General features: G+C 40.0%; 2 protein-coding genes across 4 annotated transcripts in view; one reads left to right on the forward strand and one right to left on the reverse strand.

The window, feature by feature from the left end:
* Nucleotides 1–22,195, forward strand: part of GOLM1 (golgi membrane protein 1) — a 62,692-nt gene extending 40,497 nt beyond the window's left edge. Inside the window, exons 7-10 of one of the 2 annotated variants that reach the window (XM_022558967.3) lie at nt 3,292–3,451; nt 4,123–4,392; nt 5,975–6,088; nt 11,176–22,195. In XM_022558967.3, coding sequence (XP_022414675.1) covers nt 3,292–3,451; nt 4,123–4,392; nt 5,975–6,088; nt 11,176–11,252 — 621 coding nt within the window. In that variant the 3' untranslated portion in view covers nt 11,253–22,195. The remainder of the gene's footprint in view (nt 1–3,291; nt 3,452–4,122; nt 4,393–5,974; nt 6,089–11,175) is intronic. The other variant, XM_022558966.3, reaches the window with a different exon arrangement.
* Nucleotides 18,780–25,004, reverse strand: part of NAA35 (N-alpha-acetyltransferase 35, NatC auxiliary subunit) — an 87,457-nt gene continuing 81,232 nt past the window's right edge. For both annotated transcript variants that reach the window (XM_089913053.1, XM_022558962.2), the window contains exons 20-23: nt 24,065–24,205; nt 23,344–23,466; nt 20,012–20,092; nt 18,780–19,172 (exon numbers count right to left, since the gene is read on the reverse strand). In XM_089913053.1, coding sequence (XP_089769179.1) covers nt 19,113–19,172; nt 20,012–20,092; nt 23,344–23,466; nt 24,065–24,205 — 405 coding nt within the window. In that variant the 3' untranslated portion in view covers nt 18,780–19,112. The remainder of the gene's footprint in view (nt 19,173–20,011; nt 20,093–23,343; nt 23,467–24,064; nt 24,206–25,004) is intronic.

The raw sequence follows: 25,004 nt of genomic DNA on the forward strand, positions 1-25,004 counted from the left end.
TTTAGTTGTAAGAGTTCTTTATATATTCATATAAAGATATTGGATATATGATTTGCACATATTTTTTCCTATTCTTTGAGTTGTCTTTTCACTTTCTTGATAGTGTTCACTGAAGCACAAAAAAGTTTTTAATTTTCATTATGTCTAGTTTATTTTTTCTTTTGTTGCTTGTTCTGTTGGTATCATGTCTAAAACCACTTTGCCTAATCCAGCATCCTGAAGATTTATTCCTGTATTTTCTTCTGAGACTTTTATACTCATTAGTATTTAGTTCTTACATTTAGTCCTATGATTCATTTTGAGTTAATTTAATTTTTGTATATGGTGTGAGCTAATGGTCCAACTTTATTATTTTGCATGTGGATATCCAGTTGTCTCAACACCATTTGTTGAAAAAAAAAAAAAACAAAACTGTTCTTTTCCCCACTGAGTTGCCTTGGCATCCTTGTCAAAAAATCAGTTTACTGTAAATATGAGGGTTTATTTTTAGACTCTCAGTTCTGTTCTATTGATCTCTTTTTCTGTCCTTATGTCCATACTACACAGTCTTGATTACTGTATCTTTGTAGTAAGCTTTGAAATCAGCAGCTTTAACTGCTCCAACGTTGTTCTTCTTTTTCAAGATTGTTTTGGCTATTCTGCACTGGTTGACTTTCTGTATGAATTTTTGGATCCGCTTGTCAATGTCCTCAACAAAGCCAGGTGGGATTTTGACAGAGATTACATTGTCTGTACGTCAGTTTGGGAAATGTTGCCATCTTAACAACATCCAGTCTTCTGTTGTGTGAATGGGGGATGTCTTTCCACTTAAGTCCTTTAAAAGTCTTTTTGAATAATATTTTGTAATTTTCAGAAGTCTTGCACTTCTTTTGTACAATTTATTTCTAAGTATTTTTTGATGCTATTATAAATGGAATTGTTTTCTTAATTTCATTTTCGAACTGCTTATTGCTAGTGTGTAGAAATACAATTCATTTTTTATATTGATTTTGTATCTTTCAACCTTGCTGAACTTGTTTATTAGTTTGAATAGTATTTTTTTTTGATTCCTTAGGATTTTCTGTATTAAGATTATGTCATCTAAAAATAGTTTTACATCTTCCTTTCCGATCTGGATGCCTTTTATTTCTTCTTATTGCTTAATATCCCTGGCTAGAACCTCCAGTATAATGTTAAATAGAAGTGGTGAGGATAGACATCTTTGTCTTGTCCTTGATCACAGAGGGAAAGCATTAAGTCTTTCACCATTAAGTCTGATGTTAGCTGTGCAGGCATACCTCGTTTTATTGTGCTTCACAGATATTTGTGTTTTTTTACAAATTGAAGGATTGTGGTAACCCGGTGTTGAGCAAATAATATTGGCTCCATGTTTTCCAGTTTGCTCACTTCATGTCTCTGTGTCACATTTTGGTAATTCTCACAATATTTCAACCTTTTTCATTATTACATTTGTTACGGTAATCTGTGATCAGGGGTCTTTGATGTTACTATTGTAACTGTTTTGGCCTTTTTTAAGCAATAAAGTATTTTTTAATTAAGGTAGTACATTTTTTGGACATAATGTTATTGCATACTTAATAGACTACAGTATAGTGTAAACATAACTTTTATAGGCACTGGGAAACCAAAAAATTGGCGTTACTCGCTTTATTGCGATATTCACTTTATTGCAGTGGTCTGGAACCAAACCTGCGATGTCTTCAAGGTATGCCTATATATTTTTCATAGATGCACATTATCAAGTTGAGGTAGTTCCCCTCTATTCTTAATTTGTTGAGTGTTTTTATCAAGAAGAGCTGTTGGATTTTGCCAATGTTTTTTCTGCATTGAGATGATCATGTGTTTTTGTCCTTTATGCTATTGACATGGTATTACATTAATTGATTTTTAGATGTTAAACTAACCTTGCATTGCTGGGAGAAATCCTACTTGGCCATGGTGTATAATCCTTTTGTATGTTGCTTGATTTGATTTGCTAGAACTTTGTTGATGATTTGGGGGTCTATATTCATATTAGGTCTATAGTTTTCTTGTAATGTCTTTCTCTGGCTTTGGTATGAGGGTAATTACTGGGCTCATAGAATGAGTTGGGAAGTATTCTTTCCTCTTGTGTTTTTTGGAAGAGTTTGTGAAGATTTAGAATTAAATGTTTGGTAGAATGCACCAGTGAAGCCATCTGGAACTGGGTTTTTGGGGGGGGCGGGGATTTTTAAATTACTGCTTCAGTCTCTTGTGTTATAAGTCTGCTCAGATTTTCTACTTCTTCTTGAATCAGTTTTGGTAGTGTGTGTCTTCCTAGGAACTTGTCTGTTTCAGCTAAGTTATCAAACTTGTTGGCAAACAATTGTTCTTAGTATTTCCTTATAATAAAACTTTTTTATTTGTGTAAGGTTGGTAGTGTTATCCTCTTTCATTTTTGATTTTAGTAATTTGAGTTTTTTAAATTCTCAGTTCATCTAGCTAAAGCATTGTCAATTTTTTTCATCTTTCAAAGAACTAACTTTTGGTTTCATTGATTTTCTTTATTTTCTTTTCCATATGTCATTAATTCCTGATCTAACCTTTATTATGTGCTTCCTTGCTTTAGGTTTAGTTTGCTCTCCTTTTTCAAGTGTCTTAAGGTGAGAGATTAGGTTATTAATTTGAGATATATCTTTTTCCTTGAGATAGGCCTGTAAATGTCCCTCTTAGTACTGCTTTAACTGCCTTCCAGAAGTTTGATGTGTTGTGTTTTTCATTTTTCTCTAAGGTATTTTCTAATTTTCCTTGTGATTTCTTTGGCCCATTGGTTATTTGGGAGTATGTTATCTAATTTCCACATATTTGTGAATTTCTCAAAAAATTTCATTCCTGTCATTGATTTATAATTTCATTCCATTGTGACTGGAGACCATACATTGTATGATTTCAACACTTAAAACCTGTTGAGGTTTGTTTTGTGGCCTAGCATCTGTCTGTCCTGGAGAAGAATGTATTTTGCTCTAGTTGGGTTGGGTGCTCTGCAGGTGACTGTTAAGGTGGTTTGTCATGTTGTTCAAGTCCTCTCTTTCCTTATTGATCTTCTGCTTACTTGTTAATACCTTATTAAAAGATTTTTCTGGGAGATGTGGATCCAGCCTCAGATCTTCTGCTTTATGCCAGGTGGTAGGGCATGACCTGGGTAGAGTATGGCATTTCTCAGGGTTTCCATGTTCGTATTCATCAGAAGGACGTAGTGGGTCCATTGCATTGCTCAGCGTTGTTGAAGGTTTATGGTCATGGAGCCCCTGGCTGCCTGTGCTCCTGTTTCAGCTCCAAGCCCCCAGTGAGCCCCAGCCCAGGCCGCAGGAAGCAGGCCTGCCCCAGGCAGAGGTGCCACAAGCAAGAGGGAACATGCCCAGCAACAGCGAGCCCCAGACACCAGTCCCCAGTTCTGAGGCGGCTTTGGATTTGAAGAAACAAGGCGAGAAAGGTAAGTGAAGCTTCGCAATGACACGTTTAAGCCCTCTTCAGGGTCCCGTGCCAATAGAAAGCATAGCAGCGGGTCATGCCCTCCAGTCCACACAAATACACAGGGCAGAGTGTGCTGCTGGTGGCCGGTGGGGACTCGGTAACGGGGCTGCAGGTGGCAGGTGAGTGTCTCTCTGGCACCTGGACTTGGGGCCATGGGCTTTTTCTCTGCCTTACTGATGTCTCACATTGTAAACTAAGTGCCTAGTTCTTTGGCAGCTCTGTAAAGGAAGGTCCAGGCAGAGCCTTTTTTCAGGACAGTGGTGGGACTGTGGGATTAAGGGGACGTGGCTGAGTCCTAGGCAGCTGTCGTTGGCTCCCAAGCACTCGTCTTAAATAGGACGATCAGGTAACCTCAGCAGTGCAGCCTCCTCCACTTGCAGGGTGTCTCTGTGAGCCAGATCACTTAGTCTGAATTTTTTTTCTAAGCCATTTCCTCTTCCTGGTGGTTCTGAAGATGAGCTGTGGGCATAGAGAGGCCTGGAGTCTGCTGAGGCCACAAAAGAAATGATCCACCTGCCCTATCGGTCCACAGTCCTTGGGAAGGCTCTGGGAATTGAGTGGTACGAGGGTTTCTGGTTTTGTCTTAATTAATTGCTAGTGAGGTCACAGCTAACTATGTTCTGTGCACAGAGGGAACCAAGGAGATTCAGGTCGTCAGCAAGGAGGAGCTTCAGAGGGATGGCCTGGGGCTGTCGAAGGAGCCGGGGCGAGAGCAGAATGCGGAAGAAGACAGACGTGTGGGCGGAAAAGGCCGTGGAGAACCCGGAGAACTGGGCCAAACCCCACAGGTGCCAGCTGCCCTGTTGGCAAGCCAGGAGAATCAGGAGATGGAGAGCCCTGAGCGGGACCAGCTCGTCATCCCCGACGGGCAAGAGGAGGAGCGGGATGCCGACGAGGAAGGTGGGTGAGATTGTCCACCCGGCACCCGCGTCCTCAGCCTCCTTCCTGACGCGGGATGGGCAGCCATGAAGATTCCCAAACAGCAGGTCACCGTTTGGTGGTTCGTTTTGTCTGCACTGTCCAGCAGGAGGCAGGACAGAAGAGCCGTCACTCCCAGCACTTGGAACTTTTAGAAATAATATTCACAGGGAGCCTAGGGGGCTTTCCAGGTGGCAGACCTTGGGATGGGAGCTGAGCATCGAGCACACATAGGTCTCCTGCCAGGTGGACCCCGCGCCTCACCTTTGTTGCTGCACTTCCTCATGCGGCATCACCAGCAGTGCCTGGCGAGCAGATGGAGGAAGGAGGGACAGAAGGATTGGCTAGACGGAGTTTCACGCACGTTTGAGCCTTACAGAAAAGTGACGTGGGAATCCCACCTTTCTGGTTTGGTTGACTTTTCTCTTTCTTAAAAAAAAGTGTGGGAAACTGAGATTAGCAGAGTATTCTGGGATGTATTTTGGTCCCTGAAAGATGGGGAAAATTTCAATCCTAGCTAAGCCAGGAGTGCTTAGACAGAAGACACCTGTGTTCTGAGCCTGATCGAGTGACAGAAGTTGGGGAATGTACTTATTTGCAGAAGTTACCCTGATTCCATTTAAATCTTAATTTTCACTGAAGCTTCTGACGAGTGTGTTCTCATAAGTTTTCAGTTTAAGAATTGGGGGGAAAAAAGAAAAAGGGAAACTCTGGTGGCTGATCAGATTGGTACTCAAATTTCAGACCATTCAGTAGCTGGTCATCAAGTGTAACCGCTACCAGTAGGCCTGAGATACTGCTGGGGCTGTGTGTCACACCTCGTCCTAGGTCAGCGGTAATGGTCTGATCAGTAGAATAAAGCTACAGGGCACGAGGCCTGGGCTTTGTTTCCACTTCAGGCAGTGAGTGCAGGGAAATAGAACTAGAGCTGCCTTTTCGAGGCACACTTTTTTTAACAAAAGATTTTATTTACCTACCTATATATAGATATAAAATGTTTACATTAAACCCTATGAGTATGTTTCTTGAATGCATTCTGTCCCGATCTTCTTTTCTGGTTGCTCTTCTCTCCAGGGATGAATGCAGTGATAAATAATCTAATTCTGTGAAAATTTTATCCTTTGGCTCACAGTGGCCACTCCATTTCCTTCTCTCGGGGCAGTGAACCCTTCTAAGGAGATGGCTGCCATTAACCAGCAACCCGTAGTTTCCGGAAACAGTGGTGCCTTCCTTTAACCTTGAGTTGATTGTCTCTTTAAAAAACTGGGATTTTTGGTTTGGTGAGCTAGTTACCCCGTTTCCAGCCTGGAATATAGCCCTTTATTTAGGGCCGTATTTTGTACAGATTCAGAATCGGAGTGGGGCATACAAAAGTAGAGGACTCCTGCACGGTATTCGCCCTGGAAGCAAGCACATGCGTCCCTGTCATTTCCTGAGAGGAAGCCAAAAGATCTGATTGTTAAACCAGGATTGGGACAACCCCAGTACCTGGGCTCTGGTGTTCCTATGGCATCGAGAGAGAAAATGATGTAGCTTACGTTTTATGGCTCTGCTAATTTTATAGGGAGAAACCAGCAAAAACTGGGAGCAGAAGATGACTACAACATGGATGAAAACGAGGCAGAATCTGAAACAGACAAGCAGGCAGCCCTCGCGGGGAATGACAGAAACGGAAATGGTAATTAACGGCGGTGGTGGGGTCATTTCATTCATTTCTGCTTTGTGGTCCTTCACTTTTGCAGTGACTGTACACCGAATCCCAACAGTAAGAGTGTAAAGAATCCATCATTAGAAGACTTTGTTTTCTTCAGAAGCCTTCGAGTGTAGGGGCAGTGGAGGGAGGTGAAGGGTTGAAAAGGCCACGACAAAGACCTGTCAGAAAGTCTGCATATATGATGTGGGGCTCAGGCCCTCCGGAATCAGTGAGGATTTGTCTTCAGTGACATTTAGGGACTTCCCAACAAAATGATAGTTCACTGCTTCGTTACTCCACAGCACCAGCTGAAAAGCCCTGATGCACGCACAGAGCTTCCAGGCAGTTGTTTATAGTAGCACTTTGTGTTATTGTTATTCTGAATTTTTGAGGAGTCCAGGCCAGCAGGATGATCAGATTCCGGATCTGTCTGCCTCTTGTGACTGGATTCAGGTTGAACATTTTATAGGTGCAATTGTGTTCCTCTGGCTTCCCACCAGGAGGCACGGAATGGCAGGTTGATCCTTGGTTAAGGTAGTGCCCACCAGGTCTCTCCGTTGCAAAGGTCCATATTCCCTGTGTAATACACTGTCTAGAGGGGGATGCTTTGAAATAGTGTGGCTTTACCATCCATTGAAAACCGTTGTCTAAATAATAACTCCTCACATTTATTAACTGCCGTTCTTTAAGGACCCCCTCACCCCTGACGTGTACACATGTGAGTGTGCGTGCATACACACACACACACACACACACACACTGACTCTCTGTCTTCCCCCCTTGTTTTAGTATCACTGTGGACTCAAGGTTTTCTTTTTCGAAATTCGTTTTTCCATCAGACTCTTGGTGTTTCTTTGTTTCTAAGAGCTCTTTATATGCAGGGGAGGTTGGCCTTTATCGGTGACCTAAGTTGCAAATACTGCCTGGCAGTGTGTCTTGGTTTTGCTTATGGTTTTTTGCCATGTGAAAGTTTCAAAAATTTTTGTCTTTTCTTTTACTGCCTCTAGATATTGAGTCATCTAGACTTGAAAGGAATTCACCCATGTTTTTGTTCAGTATGCTGTCAGATTTTTCTTTTGGTTCCATTGTGAAATAAAACAGATTCACAAAACCACACATAACAAGTGAGTTTTTAGAAGGTAAACACGTTGTAACTGCCCCCTGCCTCCCTGGTCAAGAAATAGAACTTGGGGGGTCCTCCTGAGGCTCCTTCTCTGTTGCTTGTCCTGTCCCAGCACCTTCCCTCCCTGTACTAGAAATGCCTATCCTGACCTTTCCATTCGGCATTTTCTTGAATTTCTTTATGGGTTTATCACTCAAGTGGGCATCCCTGGACACCATAGTTTAGTCTTGCCCGTTTTCTTAAATTTGATATGTCTTTAAGTCTCTGAGTCTCCAGGTTCCCCCTCCATTCCTTTCTCTTTTTTTGTTTACAGTCTGTTAAAGAGCCATAGCTGTTTGACCTGGAATTTCCCACAATCTGGATAGTGTTGTGTATTCATGGTTCGGTGTGGTGTATTCTTCTTTCCTCCCTATTTCCTGCAGATCACCAGCTGATATCTAGGTGGTATTTTAATTCAACTGTTCCTATTTCATTTGTTAATTGGAATATTTTATAAATAGATGTCAGTGGTATTGTTCATATGGCATTAGGCAGGATAAATGCTTCTCCTAAACATTGGTAATTTACTGTGAAATTTACCAATTTTCACAGTAAGGAATTATTTCCTCTCATCTTCTGAAGGTGACCTTTAAAAAATATAAACTTGAGGATTTAAACCTTTCTGACAGGTTTCACTCAGTTGCACTTATTATCCTTTTTGAAGTTCACATTGTCCCATCTTCTTTGGCCAGTGGGGTCTTCCCCACTTTCATCTGAACCTTTTGGTTCTTTTGTCCCTGTCCTGCTCAGCCACTGCTTCACTCCACACAGTGCTTTTTCTCTATGAAGGGCTCTACCTAGGAAGGACCCAGAAAGGAGCCAGTTTCAGAGGGAGCCTCTACCAGCTCCTTTGTCTTTACCATGGACACTCTGTGGTCACTTGCTGTGGGAGTAGCAGAAACACTGCCACTTCCAGCTGCAGTTCTCCCACTGGCCCAGGTACTTTCTGGTGTGAACCTGTTGGCTCTTAGGGCTTCTGTCGTTCTCAGGTCCATCTGATGCTCCATTGCTTCCCTCTGTTTTCTTTCGATGCCCCTATCCTATGGGTCGCTGTCCATGGTTTGTTTTTAACCGCTTGTATTTGGGGGGTCTGCAGGACTCCTTGTCATCTAGTTTTTTTCTAAATGTTCTCCAGTTTTTGAGTTTTTAAATTTAGTTGCTTTATGTAGGGACTCTGGAGAGATTCAAAAACTACACCACTGTTTCTACCATCTTTCCAGAATCCTCCCCTGCTTTCATATTTTACATTTAGATCTCTTGATTCATTTGAATCGTTTCAGATGTATTCAGGTGAATGGCACAAGGTGTGGGTCCAATTTTCATTTTCCAAAGCTGTTTCCAGTTGGCCCAACACCATCTTAATTCACCATCTCAAAGTTAGTGATTTGAGGTGCTACCGTCATCAAACACTAAATTTTTATATGTACTTGGTCCTAATTTTTGGATTTTCTATTTTTGTTCCATTGGTTTGTCTCTTGATTTGCAGTGTACCGCATTACTCTTAACAGCTTTTTACAAAAACATATGTGGCAAGTTGAGTTCCTCTGGAAAATCCCAGCCAACATCTCTTTGAATAATCCTTCTTTCATTTTTGATTCCTTTTTGAATTCAGATTAGAAGTATATTAGATCTTCTCAGTCTATTTGTGTCTCTTACCCTCTTTTTCATATTTTGCATTTCTGCCTTTCTGATGTGTTGAGAATTATTTCCTCAGAATACCTTCCAGTTCAAAAATTTTTCCTTCAGCTATGCCTTATCTGTTTTTTCATTTCTAAACTTTCTACTTGGCCATTCTTTATGGGCCCTTATTCCTTGCTCATGTTTTCAAACATCTTTTATTTCTCTATCAGGGTTGTTTCATATTTTCCAATTGCAGTATCTGAAAACTTTGTGGGTGTTTCTGTTTTGTTTCTGCAGGCTCTCCTCAATCCCTTGTTTCCTTGTTGTGTTTTGTGCTTCTTAACTGTGAGCTACTGCTTTCCTTGGAACTTTATCTGGGGGAAGTCTTTGAGGACTGAGTCACAGTTGGATTAGAAAAGGTCGTTTGCCTCTGCCAGTCTCAAGGAGGGTACTACAAACTCACAACCCCTTCAATAAAGTAGATTGTCGTCTTCAGGGTTTTTTTTTTTTTTTTTTTTGGGACCACATGGAAAAATGTGAGTTCTAAGTATATACCTGTACAATCATCTCATGCAGTTAAGAATCCCGCACTCCACACACTAGGCTTTCTTGCTGTCCCCCTTTCATTGCAAGTTTATTTCCTATTACCTTTAAGCCAAGGATGTGAACCTTTGGGGTTTCAGCTTTATATAGGCATCGCCTTCTTGACTCCCCACCTTGAGGGGAGCCCTTGTCTTTAGGGCCTGTCCTCCTGCACCTTTTGAAGCTGTGAAGGGAGAAGCCCAGAGTCTACAGGCTTCAGCAGAAGTCCTCAGGGAAAAAGCTGGCCTTGATGCTTATTACCTTCAGGAGTTGATACTTCCACTTCAGTTTTGGCCTCAGATTCCTCCTTTTAGTGTCATTCATAGGCAATGCATTTTAATGTTTAATTAAAAAATTTTTTCACTTTTCATTTTGAAATAATTTGGAGTTAAAAAAAAAACTAGTAAGAGTTTCCATATATCCTCCATCCAGGTCCCCCAAATGTTAACATCTTATGTAACCACAGTACAATTATCAAAATGAAGAAATTAATACTGATATAATGCTGTATCTATAGACATTATTCAAATTTCTTGAATTGTCCAACTAATATCCCTTTTCTGGTCCAAGAGCTAATCCAGGATCATACACTGCATTTAGCATTGTACTTAGTGTCTTTTAACCTGGAACCTTCTGTCTTTATCATTTATATCATTGATAATTTTTGACGTGTTCTGGCCAGTTGTTTGGTAGAAAGCTGTTTAACAATGCATCCTTAAAAAATATCTTTCATATTTTATCCAGCATGTCACTCACTACAGTTGGTTGTTTGGGGTTTCTAAAACTGGAAGTCTTAAGTTGATTTTTAAATTATTTTCATAGACTAATTTTTTTTTTAATGCAAAAGATGAACACATTAGGAGTCAGAATTTTAAACAGATACAAGTTCTATGTGTGACTTTGCAGTGAAGCCTTGGGATCATTCATCCCTTATACCCAGGTGTCCTTGTAAGGACCCAGGTTGACCTTGTACCTGCTAAGACTTTAAACAAATTGAGGAGTTCGGCAAAGGAAAGAAGCTAAATGTTCTGTCAGCTCTTTTAAGAATTTTAAGTTGAAATCATTTTAAAATTATGTCATCAAAATAGTTTAAGACCCTGCTTGCTCCAGGGAGAATTAGAAGAAAGAGGCATTAGCTCCAACTTTATTAGAGAACTTAAGGCAGTCGTTTATTTAATAAAATTGTCAACCATTTAACGTGCAGTAGTTGTAAATGAGGATCTTGCTTTTAGGTTTTATTTGTGATGTGTCTTTTTACGTCGTTTGTGCATCAAAGGATAGAGTAAGGAGGCTGGAAGCCATGTCTAGACATCAGCTCTGTAATGAGAGCTTTGGCGTCACGAAAGCTGACCTAAGCTGCGAATGGCTTTTAGGAGGCAGTGTGCTTGCGGCTAGAGGTGCAGGAACAGAGATTCAGGCAACCCACAAGGTTCACGATCACATCAAAAGTTCCATGAGAGTACGTTTTATATTGTCCATTTGACAGGACGTTATTTCACTCTTTCACACAATTAAGGAGTTTTTAGATGGTTTAGCTATCTTGTCCTTGATTAGCAGTGCAATTCCAAATTGTAATGTTACTGTGGGAGATACAGTCCTCTTTATGACACAGCTTCTAGACATTTATGTCCAATGGGACCTGCCTGGGCTGGGTTTCTCAAAATGTTTAATACTAGAACATTATGTTGTTGTTGTTTTCCTTTTTTAGTTCTTAACGCTGAAAATCAGAAAGGAGGCACAATAAATTTACTAGAACAGCGAGAAAAGAGGAATCACACACTCTGAACCAAACTGGAATCACACACTTTGTGTCAGAATTGAACAGAGATCACTACAAAATATTCATGAGGGATTGGATACTGTGAAATGTCCTAAGTAAAATATCTAAAGATGATTATCGTGGAGTTTTAGTTTGTATTTACTGTGTAGGAAAATGAGACTGTCTTTGAGACACTTTTGAAGTGTCTGTATTGAGATGTCAAAATTGTCGAAATTTGTTGGCTACTAGGTATTTCATGAGAAGATCAACACCAGCAATAGAACACAGGTTCTCCTTCAAGTACGGCAGCAGTAGTTCTACTGTGGAAGTAACTTCTGACGTGAAGGAGGCCCACCGCACTTGCAGAGCTCCTTGTCCTCGGTCCCCTCTGGAGTCATTCTCTTCTCCACGTGCTGTGCTGAGTGACGGGTACCAGCCCCTGTTATTTCTCCTCGGTGGGCACTGAATGATTTTTGGTTTGTCTTCTTGTACCCACCTCTGGTTCTGACAGTCAGTGGCCTAGAGCACTGAGTGTTAACACAAACATCACTAGCAACGGTGTTAAACAAGTCTAAACACAAAGGTGTTCTGTGCGATAATTTTTTAAGATTACTTGTATAATAACCCTTGTCATTAATGTACAAAATGCTTTTAAGTGACTTGTAATTTGAATACTTGTGATGTATACTTGCTTTGCTTAATATGTGTGGGCAAAGCAAAATCTTGTGTAACAAGCCCTTAGACTTCTGTGGATTAGACTTTTGACACAGCAGGGGCCAGAGCAGAGCTGACCCTGGCTGCCTGCGGCAGAACAGTGAGGGCAGCACAGTACTGTGGGGAGAACCGCCTACTTCGCTACTAGAAGAGAAGAAGAGAAAGTTAATGTTGAAGGATATACATACATCATTACAGATTAGAAAGTCAAGAGAAATGCAGTAGTTGTTTGTGTCAGTTTACATTTAGCATGTGGTAAAGGACTATCACAAAACTGATTTAAAAATCAAAAGTTAATCTGAAAACGACTAATCATAATTTACATTAATAGTGATGTCAGGTTTGACTCGAGTTGGTTCTTAACATTTTAAGGTAAATAGGCTCTTGCCGGGCTTGTGAATGACTGGCAAAGTCACACTAATGACCTTTAGTGAGGCTCTCTAAAGGGTAGGTGGGTGGTGATGCTTATTAAAATACATTTTGAGTCATGGGATTTGAGATGCAGGGGCCTCAGGTCATTGGACGTAACTAACTCCCTTGTTTACAGAGAAGAAACTGGGGCCCGGAGGAGTTCTGAAGCTTCTCCAGGCCAGCAGCCCGTGAGCTGGAGTGCCTGCGTCCCGGCCGGCTGTGAACTCCAGGTGCCACTGGCAGTCACCGAGGGCAGGTCCTGGTTTGCATTCAGGTTAAGATGTCCAACTCGAATGCTGTGTGATATTCTCCTACCTAATCACTAAGATTAAACTTTCTACCCAGAAAAGGCAACTTCATGAAGCAGGGTATGAAAGTAGCTTTATAAATCTAAGTCCTTGTCCAGCCTCCCTCTGTGTCTTAGTCTTAGGGTTGATATTCTCTCTTGCTTAGCCTTTATTCATCAAATGTTTAATCAGTGTGCCTAGAGTTGCTGAGAAATAAAACACTGTTAGTTCAACTTTTAAAACTGCTTTCAGTTTTCCCTTCATCCCCTGTTGGATCCCTAAGGAATCAGCTTGTAAACTGTGGATTAAGCATGGTGGTTTGCCTTATAAATTCAACCTTTCGTGGAATGAGATGTCATTGTAAATTTAAAAAATCATGATTTCATCTCCTATACAGAGGCACCAAAAGGCCATTTGTTCAGGAGGTGTGTACTTTAGCTATTTCTTCAAGCAGTCATGCTTTATTACTGTTGACTTCCCTTGGGATCACAGACACCTCTTCCAAGGAATAATCCAGAGGTGTCACGGTTGTTTAAAAAACAAACAAAACCTGTGTAATAAGCATCAAATAGATATCAGACCCCCAACCTTGGTCTTTTGGGTTCATCCAAAATTAAACCAGCAGGTAGTCCAGTTTTTAATAGGTTTATATAAACTCTTTGATTCACAACCCTCCTCTATACTCTCAGATGGTGAGCAGACAGGAGTGATGATTCAGTTGATCTTTTTTCCTGCAGGTAGGACTAAAGCAATTTTGGATTAGATTTCATGAATTATCTTAATTACCACACAACCATTGTCTGTTAAGTCAGTGCTGTCATTACATAACTAGATTGATAACTAGCCTGATAGTTTTAATTGGTAATAGGTGGCTATCTATTCATAGTAGAACTTGGAATGGTGAAAGAGAAGTGTGATTTCAGGGTCCTTTAAGGTCCAGGGGGAAGTGGTCTATTCCCACTATGTATTTTAGCTTAAAAGATTATTATAAATAAATGATAATTTATAGGACACTCAACAACTTCTAACACTTGTCTTTGAAATAAGTTTGAAAACAAATATATACATTTTAAAGTTTCCATTAACTGTGGGTTATATTAACATTTTTCACATAGTTAGCTTAGACTGAAAATGTTCATTAGTGTTAGAAAGTTGGGGAAATGGCTTATCTCGTGTATTTAAATGTTCGTGTGTTTGTGTACTATTTCAGCTCAGAGGGCAACACTTAAAGTGTACTAACTAAGCCACTGTTCCGTAACAGCTGGTTTGTAAAATTCTGGTAACATATACACGGAAGGATTACACAGAAGTAGTTATCTTATCATGCACTTTAAAAAAACAAACAAAGAAACAAAAATACTAAACTAAAATGCTTCTGTCCTTGTTGGTGCGCCTGTGAAACACATCTCTGGGAAAGTTACATGACTTGAAATATTCTCATCTGTAAACTATATATAAACTTAAGGTGACATTCTTATAAACCAGGACCCTAACCAAGACAAATGCCTATTTTTAATCCACAAATGCCTATATTTTATCCTTACTCCTTAGAATAAAATTAAATGTTCTAGGGACTTGCCTGCTGGTCCAGTGGTTAAGACTTTGCCTTCCAATTTAGGGGGTAAGGGTTCAATCCCTGGTCAGGGAGCTAAGATCCCACATGCCTTGCAGCCAAAAAACCAAAACATAAAACAGAAGCAGTATTGTAACAAATTCAATAAAGACTTTAAAATGGTCCACATCCAAAAAAAAAGTTCTAAAGTAGAACAAAAATCCTGAGTCAAGTGACATAGGTTTAATACTTCATACCCCTACAGAGATTCTAATACTGTGGGAGTGCTTGGTAAATATTTGACTTTTTAAAGTCCAAGTAAATGACTGTGACTGACCAGTGTTTTGCCTTTTAGAACCTTTATAAACAGATTTAGATGAACAAATGCCTTTTTAGAATGAATGTTAATAAACACATGGGAATTAGGATAAAAAACTCAAGGCTTATTAAGAGGTAAGCCGGAGTCTTTGTGGAAAAGCTCCTGATGTTAGAGCTTGCTTTTTACTAATTTCTCTCTCTTAAAGCTGTAATGAAATGCAATGGAACCTCCAGTATAATGTAACATGTCTGCCTTTATCCAGAAATCAAACCTTCACCTGAATGTTTTAACTCAGTCCAAAAAAGCTGCTGCATTATCAACATTTAACATCTGAGCATCATTTAAAAGAGTAGTTCTGTGACCTTAACCAGCAGTCTACAACTGCCAGTTTTTTCCCTGTGAAGGGTATCTTGGTATAATAACATCTTTGCTCTTGTTTTTTGAGATGGGTTCATTCAGAAGTTATTCGGAGAGTCAACAGATAACACATCTGTGGTCAAAACAAAGCACCACACTTTCCTTTAAACTTGGCTTAATGTTTGAATTCTAAACAGAAGGTTGCAGGTATTTTATCTTTGCAGTAGTTTAGAAATTCAGAGTTTTACATAACTTTATGTGATCCTGGAAAAGCTGATACATTCTCTTTTTAAATAGAAGGCAATGTTAGCAGAAAAAAGTCTGAAAAAAGAGAAAAGAGAAAAGAGAAAAAAGTCTTATAGTTTAAGTGAATGCAACTTCTTCACTTCACTGGAAGCAAACTGTTCAGGGGTAAAGCTACCAGACTCCCGACTTGCCACCTCCAAGTTCCTACTTCCAAATTCCTCTGCACTCTTAGTGTCCTGTGTCCTCACCATCAAGTGTCTCTGCTATTAAAGGGAACCCTGGAGGCCTTGTTTTACCTCCTCCATTCCGTTTTCCAACAAATTGCCTCCAGGATGTCTTCTACATTTTTAAAAGATCCACATCCCGTTAACTGAGTGAGCAGGTTCTGGAACAATGAAGGCCTTTTTCTCAAGTTTATACTACAGCTGGGAAGACAGAAACAATTAACTATTTAAATTACAACTGAAAATGCTAAGCACTTTTAAAGGGTTCGGCCTAAACCAGGAGATGGAAATGCCTTCTCTGAAGATGTCACATTTCAGCTGAAACTCGAAGGATAAAGGGAAGCTATCCAAGAGAAGAGGCTTGCTGGTCAGAGGAAAAGCAACAGAGCTGCAGCTTGAGAAGCCAAGGGGAGAGGGCAGAAATGAAGTGGCCAAACTGGGCGTCGGTGGGTGAAGACTATATCATTAACCAGAGAATAGTGGATCTTTTATGATCATACCAGCTCCTCCGAGGCAATGACTGTCTCCGTTACTTCACCCCACTCACTCACACCTCAGCTTACTCTCCAGATTCTGCCCCACCTCTTCAAGAAAGGTCTCCCTGTTGTCGCCAGCAACCTTTGTCAGATCCAATGGGCCCATTTTGGTCCTTATATCTTAGGCCTTCCAGTTGTTTGTGGCCCTACATTGTTTATTTTCTGGTTAAATCTCCTTTGCATGCTTTTGCATAGCCGGAGCGGAACTCTCCTAAACTTTTCTAAACAGGGTGCTCTTTGACCAATAACTGAGGTAATGTTTTAGAAAAGTCAGAGTCTTGAAAATAGTGACATAAAAACTTTGCCAGAAGGTGGCAGGGCATGATTTTAAGGTGCTCAGTTATGTTTCGTCTACCTGCTCCCCCCACCCCTGTTCCCTGGCCCACTCTTAGAACTTGGCTGTCCCAACTCTATTCCTTGGGACCAATCTCAGGCTCTTCTACAGACTCCCTGAGCAATTGCAACCCCCAGTCTAGGCTTTAGTTTACATCTTTGCAGCCACTTAGTCCTCAGTTCATGTCTACCCAAGAATGCACCTTTCAGCTCCACACCAGACTACTTGCTGTCTTCACTAGGATGTCTTTCAGCGACATCTCAACAGGGAATTCCCTGGTGGTCCAGTGGTTAGGACTCTACGCTTCCACTGCTGGGGGGCCTGGGTTTAACCCCTGGTTGGGGAACTAAAATATCGCAAGCCACACAGCCGGAAAAAAAAAAGACATCTCAGCATCTAAAACAATCTTTATCCCCAAACCTTGTCTCCTATTTTGCCTATATAAGCAAATGGCACCACTCCATCTAGTTATCAAAGCCATAAAACCTACGAATCATCACCCTTGATTTCCACAAACTCACCCAATCATTACCAAGTCCTGTACCTCCTTTATCTTTTGATTCTATTCACTTTCCTCTATTCCCTCTGCCACTACCTTAATTAAGACCAGCCATCATTTCCTCTCACCACAGGAGCTTCCCTGCCTACAGCCTTGTCACCTTTTGAACCAGCAGTCTTGAGCAAGCAGATCTGATTTGATCCTTTTGTTTCCCCGAATCAAACCTTTTAGTGGTATCCACCAACATCAGACAGTCAAATTCATTCACCTGGCTTCCCAGGTTCTGGAGGACTGGCCTCCCCTTACTTCTCAAGCACATCCCTCCAGTCCCTTGTCCTGCTCTATACTTTAGTCAAACTGCCACCTTCTCATCTCAAGCTTGTGCACATCTGTGTCCCTGTCTAGGACCCCTTTAACAGCTAATGCCTCTTAACCTTTGGGACCCAGATGAGATGGAGACTTTCTCCGTAAATCTTTTACGTAAGGTGGTTCTCCTACACCAGCATACTGCGTTTCCCCAGGATAAAGACCTGTCTGCTTTTCCGCATTCTTAAGGTTGTTAGATCTGTGAGGGGAGAGGTGGTCTTATTTACCCCATCATTTTTTTTAGCACCTCGAATGGCAGATATTTTAAAAGTTCTAAAAAATGTAACTTTCAGCTTTTCTGATTAGAAACCTGCAGTTAAAACTTAGGAACACTCTGCTCTTAAGACCCACTCCTGAAAAAACAGCCTTAGGTGCTCTCTAATTAGGCAGAACACTTGCTCAGTAACCTTCATTTACATTAGCTGACCTAATTAGACATCATTTAAAAAATGCCAGAGTGCCCTCTTAATCCAACAGTCCCTGGTGGCCCTGACCCGCATTCTTCTAGCTTGCCTCAGGTTCTTCTTGGTGGTTTGCAAAATCTTGCTGTTTTTTATCCTCCATGCATTTTCTTTTAATTCTTTCTTCTACTGCCTCTTTTCTACCATTTCTTTGTCTTTTTTGTTTGAAGTATTCAGAAATTACCAGCCAGAAACAGTGTTCCTTCTCAAAAAACTAGCCAAATAGCTAACAACAGGTATATTCTTTATCTCTTCATAGCTCAAGTTTCTACTGTACAGCCTACTTTATTTTTAAAGACTTCTGGATTCTGAGATTTCCGGATGCCTACGGGCTGTTCCTGGATGACACACGTGTCGCCAGTCTACTTCAACAGCCACAAAGGAGGGGGTCAGGAAAGTTCTTACTCCGTAGCCGGCAAGATCTGCTCAGGTTAGCTGCTTGCAAATATTTCCAGAAGTAAAGTTTCAATAATCACATTTGCAAGAAAGGTGTCAAATAAGAATTAGGATATTTGAAACTCAGAAACCACAGAGCAAATATAAAATGGTTGCTAGTCTTAAGCCAAGCCAAAAGTCAATTTAAGTTAGGTGCAGGGTAGCTCATTCTGCTAATAGTATTGCTTCCTGTGGAGGAGAAGGAAAGGCCCCCAGAGGCCATGGCAGCTTGACACAGAACAGCAGAGCAGAGACAGGAAGAGGAACTGGCAGCAAAGGAAGAAGGGTGAAGCCACTGGCACTGGGCATTTGTAGGTATAGGTGATTTAAGTCAATTTTCAAAGCCAGAGGATGCTGGAAAGACCCTGATTGAAAATGTCTGATGGGTTAAACTGTGAAGTAGTAAACAAAAAGGAGTATGCCGTGTTGAAACCTAACTCTAAAAATGAACAAATCTATACAGTCTTATCTTTTGAATAATGTCACTAGCAAACATGATGTGTAATCTTTTAAAAGTGCCAAAAGTAACAGTTAATGGATTAAAAAAAAAATCTATATTCTGACAGGTATATAATTTAAGATCCATGACACACAAAATCACAATCCCCGTGTAATTTAGTCTCCCTATATAGCTAGGAGGCCCCCCCCAATCCCTTTAAAATGTATTTTGCCCAAATCCCATGTGTTTAAAAAATCCCTTAATTTGAAACTTCTTTTGGATAATGTTTGAACTACTCAAACATTAAGAGTAATAAACACCTTCAATTCTTAACATGTATCAACGAAGTGCTCTTGTTTTTCATCTCCAGTAGTGCATTTTTTGTCAAGAAATTTATTAACCTTTACAAACACTATTTTCACTCAATCATTCATAAAAAATGATTTCTGAGTAAATCTGTAATAAAACCATATAATGTTCATCAATGCATTCAATAAGACCAGTTTCATCCATGGAACATAATAAACCACTTTAAAACAGCAGTTTTCATTCACGTCATGTAAGGCTGTCAAATTAAAAGTATTCCTTATAATGGGTTGTTACCCAAGAAATCCATTTCACTTCATGTAAGACTGATGGATAGATGCTCTAAGAGTAGAATCTGAAAGTAGACTTCACCTCTTTGGTCACCTTTTCAGTCTCTCTTTCAAACAAGTTTCACAACAGGAAAATATTTGTGAGCAGAGAAATCAAATTCAGGAGGAACCTGTAAAGAAAACAAAGTCAATTTATGTATCTTATACATATTCAGACAGTGAACAAAATAAAGACTATTATAATTTTAGAGTTTCTCATGTTTTTAGAGACAAGGCAGCACAAAAGAGATTTAAAAGAAAATGATGTAGCTTATCTCTGGATTTATGAAGGTCATTAGAAAACATGCTGAGCAGCGGTTCTCTAACTTCAGAGAATAGTTAACAAAAGAAAATGGACTTAAATTACAGGAAGAGGTCATGGGCCAGCAATTTTTTTTTTAGTTCCAGGGTCGCTGATACTCCTGAGCAATGAAATGAATCACTGCTAAAGCAGAGCAGGAGATAAGAGAGATCATAGAAAAGTAATGGGAGTAAACAAACAGACGTTATGCATATAATGGGCAAATGCCACCAAAAATGCCTCGGTGGTTGGCCTCTTCTGCACCGAATGTTGATACAGCACTAATGATACAAAAGCACTACCAATGGAAGCTTACAGAATCTTCCATGTCCTGAGCCATTAAAGGCTCTAATTATTGAAGCATTCACTTTTCTAAAGGCAGATGACTTTTTAAATAACTCTCCCATAAATTTGTTTACATTTTCTTTTATTATCTTAAGTCATTCAGTAATTTACATGGAAGCAAAGACTTTAGAGATTTTAAGTCAACAAAATCTTTAAGTTTCAAGGAAAAACAGCAAGCTCTGATCTATTTTCTGCCACTGAATCTCTTTTAGAATAGTTTTTATGAGCGTTTTGACTTTTTTGTAATATTTATTCATCTTACTGAAAAAAAAATGAAGTTTTACAATAAATTAAGACCATTTATTTTCCCTACAATATACTTACCTTAGATTCCTTTTTGTGTCCTCCTGCCAATAACTTCACAACCACAAAGTTGGGTTTGGCAACCTTTAAAATTCTATTGACCTAAACAATGAGCAACATTAAGCTATCAAAACATAAAATTCATAGTCAAAATGTATTTATTTATAGATAATAAGAGGAAATTGGCACGATGTACATGTTGCTATTTTATTAAAGTAAAATATTTTATTAAAAGGCAATTTAAAAACATGAACACCATCATACATCTTTTAGTAACACAGAACTCTAGTAGTCAACCATGAAGACTTGAAAGGGCTACTGTATCTCTTTTTCATTAAAATGAAAGATATTACACTGCAAAGTCTTACAAAGACAACACAATGTAGTGTTTGGGGCATGGACTCTGAAGTTAAGCTGTCCGTTTTCAAATTCCAGCTTTGCCACTAACTAGCTATGAAACCTCTGGAAGTTTTCTAACCTCTCTGTTCCTTAGTTTCTTCATCTGTAAAAATAGGGATAATAATTTACCTTTCCCACAAAGACTTGTTCTGAGGATTAAGTGAGTTAATATATATTATGAGCTGAGACCCACACCTGGCAGGTAATAAGTGTCCTTTAAGTGTTAACTGTTACTTCTGACAACCATTTGTCTAAAAGACTTCTCCTGAACACATGAATAACAATGGAATGAAATATTCACTTCTCTTAAGAGGAAGTAATGGGCAACTTGAAGGAAAACAAGTTCCCATTGCCCTCTTAGTGACCTCACTTGACACGTCACCACGAGTTCAGGAACTTCTCCTCAGCTCCAGATCACACATCCACTTACCTACATGACTACTCCATTTGGACATCCAAAAGCCATGTCCAAAACTGAGCTCCAGACCTTCCCAGCCCTGCCTCCCCCATGCTCCAGCCTGCAGTCTTCCCTACATGACTCAATCTACCCTGGTGGTGCTCAGGCCAAAAACCTCAAAACCATCCTTGACTCTTTCTCTCTTACCCCACATCCAATCCATCACCATCAATCAATCCCATTGACTAGGCCTTAAAATTCACAGAGGACGCAATCGCTTCTGATCCACTAGCACCACCACCTTTCAACTGGATCATAGCTATGGCCTCTAACTGGCTCTCCTGCTTCCACCCTTGGTCCCACCACAGTCTATTTTCAGCACAGTGGCCAGAGTGATCCTTTAGAACAAAAATCAGATCTGGTCACATCTCCGCTCAAAACTCTCCAACAGCTCACCCCCTTGTTCACCTCACTCCAACACAAAGCCCTTGGCGGGCTCCTCTGGTGGCGCAGTGGTTGAGAGTCTGCCTGCCGATGCAGGGGACACAGGTTCGTGCCCCGGTCTGGGAAGATCCCACGTGCCGCGGAGCGGCTGGGCCCGTGAGCCATGGCCGCTAAGCCTGCGCATCCGGAGCCTGTGCTCCGCAACAGGAGAGGCCACAACAGTGAGAGGCCCGCGTACCGCCAAAAAAAAAAAAAAGCCCTTGGCTGTTCTTCAAATACAACAGGGCACACTCCTACCTCTGCACCTTTACACATAGTGGACCCCTCTGCCTAGAAGGCTCCATCCCCAGAGGGCCACGTGACTTGCTTCTTCACCTTCTTCCAGGACTTGCTCAGTGGCCAACTTATTTAAAAATGTCTAATCCCCTCCACCTTCCTCCTTGTAGCATTCACTATCCCTATTCCCAGCTTGATCTTTCTTCATAGTACTTATGATCTTCTAATACACTATATAACATTTATTTATTTACTGCTTGCCTCCCCTGCCCCCAGGAGGGCCCAGATTTCTGTGTTTTTTCCCTGCTGGAACCTACCAGAGTGCTTAGGACCTAGTAGGCACTCAACAATATTTGTTGAGTTAAATAAATGAAGTCCACTAAAAGAAATATTCCATCTATTACAGGCACCTTCCTCTAATTTTTATACTCCCCTCTTTTATTTTCTTTCATTATGTGACTATATATGATTTTTTTAAAAAGTCATCTCTCTCCTACCCCTCTTCCCTAAGGCACTTAGCAACCCTCCTAAGAAGCAAACACTGTTATTAATTCTTATGTATCTTTCCAGAGATATGTTATATTCATATAATATTGCCACACATACATGTAGTCTTCCTTTCTTCCCCTTGACTGAAAGGGCAGCATACTATACATACAGATTTTAAGCTTGCTTTTTAAACTTCTTATATTCTGAAGAACATTCCATTACAGTAAATAAATATCTTCCTTGTCCTTTTTAGGGCTGCACGGTACTCTACTGCATGATGAAAAGTCATGTAACAGTTCCCTCTGATGGACACTAAAGTTTCCTCATTTTTTTACTATTACAAATCCTGCTGTAATAAATACTCTTGTATATTCATCATTTCCCACATGTGCACATGTATCTATAAGATAAATCCCAAGAAGGAGAATTTCTGGGCCTAAGGACATGTGATTTTTGACAGATTGCTAAATACCCTTCCATGGAGGCTGTCCCAAGATATACTCCACAAAATGGTCTGTGTTACAGGTAACTCTCATTTACAGAATAAATGCATTTCAATAAAATTAGGTATAAATTATGAAACTAACAAAAGGCTGAAACAGTATTTTATATTTTACAAGTTCTAAACTCTGTAGAATGATACTCAAAATAGTCTTCAAAAACAAGTCTTTAGGGGGCTTCCCCGGTGGCACAGTGGTTGAGAATCCACCTGCCGATGCTGGGGACACGGGTTCGTGCCCCGGTCCGGGAAGATCCCACATGCCGCGAAGTGGCTGGGCCCGTGAGCCATGGCCGCTGAGCCTGCGCGTCCGGAGCCTGTGCTCCGCAACGGGAGAGGCCACAACGGTGAGAGGCCCGCAAACCACAGAAAAAACCAAACAAACAAAAAAAAACAAGTCTTTATTTTAAATGGTCAAGTGGAATACAGTTATTTTTACTTCCTGTGATAATTGACCAGATCATTTTTTAGACTTAAGATTTATATAATTATATTTTAATACAGTAAACTATAAATCAAAAATTTAAAATCTTAACATAACTGAACTGTGCATCAATCTGGATCTTATTTCTATTCTTTCTGCTTACTTTATGGTTCTAAGTCTTCATTTCTCTTTGCATTGATTTCTAAATGTATACAAAGGAGATATTTACATCACTTCTTTCATCAAATAATTTTAAGTCTGACAAGGTTAGGTTAGCAAGCTATTTGAAATCCTTAGCAGAAACACTGACAGGCTTCATTTATTAATACTGTAAGGTTCATTTTATAATTAAACTGTCATCCAGTAGTAAGATAGGTACTTCCTGCCAAGCTTTTCCTCTAGAATTACTGTGACTGCAGTCTTACCTCATGGTCTGGGTTTGGGATATTTTCCAATATCATTTTTGCCTGCTGAAAGTGCTTACTAGCTGCCACATACAGTTCTGGAGACTGAGGAGGAGGGCTATATTTATTGAGGTCAGACATTTCCTAAAAAAAAAGAAATACTATTATTTAAAACATGCTTAATATGAAAAAACTCTAAAATACCTTTTTTTAATTAAAGAATTCTACATTGATTATCCATTCACATACAGACACTAAAGCAAACACTTGGCATGTCCCTATTTTTTTTTTTTTTTTTTGCGGTACACGGGCCTCTCACTGTTGTGGCCTCTCCCGTTGCGGAGCACAGGCTCCGGACGTGCAGGCTCAGCGGCCATGGCTCACGGGCCCAGCCGCTCTGCGGCATGTGGGATCTTCCCGGACAGAGGCATGAACCCGTGTCCCCTGCATCGGCAGGTGGACTCTCAACCACTGCGCCAACAGGGAAGCCCCCTATTCAATTTTCAACCTTCATATACCACACCTCATATTATTCTCATATTTAAATAACTGTTAATGTGATGAGTATATCCAAAATCAAATAATTTTCCTACTATTTAAAACTGCTATTTTATTACTTTATCCCATTGATCCAATACTAGTTTGACTTGACTATTTTAACAAAATGGCTCGGTACGAACAGCCCATGTCCAAGGAGGTCTAAGACTAACTATTTTACAATTATTTTAAGGAGCAGGTTCACCTTGAACTGCAGATAGTGCACTGGCGGTGGTGTCATTACACTGTTGAATGGAGCAAATCTGTGCTCGTATCGAACTTGTTCACTATCGAGCTCAAACTTGGGTTTTCGTACTTTGCCATCCATGTCAAATGCTACCATGGTCTACAGTAAAAAAAGAGAGAAAAACAGATGGTATTAATATGAAAATGTGAACATCCTCATTAATACAGAATAGAAAACAAGAAACAGCTATTTACACATAGTTAATCAAAAAAAGGCTCAGAAATCAGAAACAGGGAGAGAAAAACTGACTTTAGTATTCATTTTGATATCCTGAGCCACCTTTTATACAAAAAATGTTCAAGTTCCAATGTCTAATATATTACTAATTTTCCTAGTGAAATGATGCCACATGCACATTATTCTTCCTAATGCTTTTATAATAGCTTTGAAACCTTCAAGTAAAAGCTCCTGAAGAGAAAGTAGAATATAATTTTTATAAGAAAAGCATTGGTCCTGTTTTTCAAACAGAAGTCCATATTGTTTTATGTATTTTAATATAAGTTGCCTTAAATAATTTCTTGAACTGCCAAGCACAACTTAAGAGTTACTAACTCCTGAAAATGGCTGCTTTGCTTAAGCCATTTACTGTGGAGCTTGCCCCATTCCTAATACACTTCTAAAAAAAATCCAGACCCCATCTCTTCTAAGAAACCTTTCCTGATCATCAATCAGAAGTAAACTCTTCCTTCTCTTAGTACCTATGCCACATATATGTCACCTGGCCTGTCATTAACTAGGCACGTGACACAAGGATCACATCTGATTAGACTTGGTATGCTGCAATGTAGCCAGTACAAGATATCTGACACATGACAAGGGTTCAATATTTGTTAAACAAATTAGTAAACCACTAGACTTTGAAAAAAGGTAATTTTCAAGCAGATAGTAAAAATAAAGG

This window comes from Delphinapterus leucas, chromosome 6, assembly GCF_059928025.1.
Source record: "Delphinapterus leucas isolate spDelLeu-1000000601 "Yukka" chromosome 6, BTC_Dleu_Yukka2, whole genome shotgun sequence".
NCBI classification, from domain to species: domain Eukaryota; kingdom Metazoa; phylum Chordata; class Mammalia; order Artiodactyla; family Monodontidae; genus Delphinapterus; species Delphinapterus leucas.